General features: G+C 42.5%; 1 protein-coding gene across 1 annotated transcript; it reads right to left on the bottom strand.

Annotated features, from left to right (window-relative positions):
- Window positions 1-543: 543 nt before the first annotated feature.
- Window positions 544-1,697, bottom strand: LOC118478615 (the record flags this gene model as incomplete). The annotated part of the gene is made up of 1 exon (XM_035972559.1): window positions 544-1,697. A coding segment is annotated over exon 1 (676 nt), but the record flags the coding sequence as incomplete, so codon positions are not given.
- Window positions 1,698-1,919: the final 222 nt, after the last annotated feature.

Genomic DNA, 1,919 nt, shown 5'->3' with positions numbered 1-1,919 from the left:
CAGATTTAGGGAGACCGACGTAACAGAGACAGATTTAGGGAGACCGACGTAACAGAGACAGATTTAGGGAGACCGACGTAACAGAGACAGATTTAGGGAGACCGAGCCTTGCCCCTTTCCGAATGTTTCTCTCGGTATCACTTCTGTTCCCTGGCGACCTGACATCCACAACGAGAATACGCTGACGGAGGGTGTTTGGCCTGGCGAGATAGACCCGCGAGATTACTTTTTTGTACGTAATATATTTTTTTAACAGGATTAGTTTTTATAACAGGAGGGAAATTCGGTGAAACAAATCGATGAAACATAGAGAGGAAGATGCATTTTACGATAATATGGTTTTTTTTTTAAATCTTGGAGAAGAAAAGGATAGTTTTGTGAAAAGTAGGGAAAAGTTAGTTTATGGTATTCACTTTGAGGATTTGTCGTAGGGTATTAAAACCTGTATGTTTTAACTATTCAGCGGAAATTCACACACATACTTTGATACCAGCGTGCATTTATGGTCGTTAAGGGAGGATGTTTCGAAATAATAATGGATACAGTCCTCTTGATCCAGATAATTGTCTGGCTGTGGCGGTGTAAACAGCTGGTGTAACTCTGCTATAGTCGCAATTCTTCCATCAGCCCATACATACTGGCCTTCAGTGACACGATCGTCCAAGCCTACAAACACGTAACTCAAGCTCTGGGCGATGGAGATCCTCCTCAGAATTTCCAATTTGTCTATGGAGTCCGCCATAAAGAGCCGACCTTGCCCGTTAGCAAGTTCTGAACACGAGGCCTCAGCTTCGTCAAATGTCTTGCTGTCCTGCGCTACCTTCAGACAAACCGCAGTCTCATTGTACAGGTGGGCCATAAACCCATTGCTCATGTCACACCATGGAGACAACACGAGCCCGTACAGCTGGTCAGAAGCTGGTGGTTGAGGTAGCGTGTCACTCAACATCGTGGCGCATGTGCAGGAGTTCGAACCGGGGTTGTACATGACGTAAGCACTGCTGTGTTGTACGAGACAGACGGTGAAGCAGGTAAGAAGCGACTTTAAGGTATAACTCCCCGCTGGGATAACACCAAGGCGGGAAGATGCAGACAGTTTATCAAACTTGAAGCTGTGCACGGCTTCGGTCGATGCCAATGCCAAAAGTGTGAAATGTGCACACACGAAAACGTTGAATAATAAACACACATACGAACAGTTTTTCATTCTCTCAGCCATGACGCTGCAAAGAGCCTGTAGCCGTGGCGGAAATGATTGATATCCTCAGCGCACGATGAAATCTGAGGTTCGCGGTAGAGAAGAGTTTGAATTTGTCTTGTCCTTCGATTGAACTGAATGTGTTAAACAGTAAGTTCTTTCAACACTTTTAAGTCATGAAGGAGACGAGGCAGTTCCAATTAAAATCAGTCCTTGATTGGAAATAGCCTGACTGATTGGTCGTCCTTCAGTCTTATATTTTAGATTCCAAAGGGGTTTTCTTTTCTGCGCAACACGACTCCAGGAAGTAAATTCTGAAAGAAAGTTTTCCAAATATCAAAAATACTGAATGGCGCTCATACTCATATGACTTTATGCAGTTGCGAGCGCCGTAAAAACCCTCTACTATAATAAAGAAATAAAAATATCGAAATTGTATAAGTCAGATTTAGACCCTCTTTCCGATCTTACTTGACACTCCATGCACATTTACCTGCGTGCGCTGAAAAAACGACTTTTTCTTATTCACAGCATCAGTTTCGAGAAGTCAACGATTTTCGTTTTTTTTTTTCTAATATCTATTGAGTACAGAGAATGGCATTCTTCACAGTGCAAGAACAGCCTTTGGTGAACTGTGCAAACTAGTTTAGATATTATAAGAAAAAGTAAAAAAGCTGATTTTTCAAAATTGCATGGAATAAGAAAAAGGCGTTTTGTCAGC

Source organism: Aplysia californica, unplaced genomic scaffold, assembly GCF_000002075.1.
Source record: "Aplysia californica isolate F4 #8 unplaced genomic scaffold, AplCal3.0 scaffold00740, whole genome shotgun sequence".
NCBI lineage: Eukaryota > Metazoa > Mollusca > Gastropoda > Aplysiida > Aplysiidae > Aplysia > Aplysia californica.
Note: the sequence above shows the minus strand (reverse complement) of the source record. Positions and strands in the feature narration are given on the sequence as shown.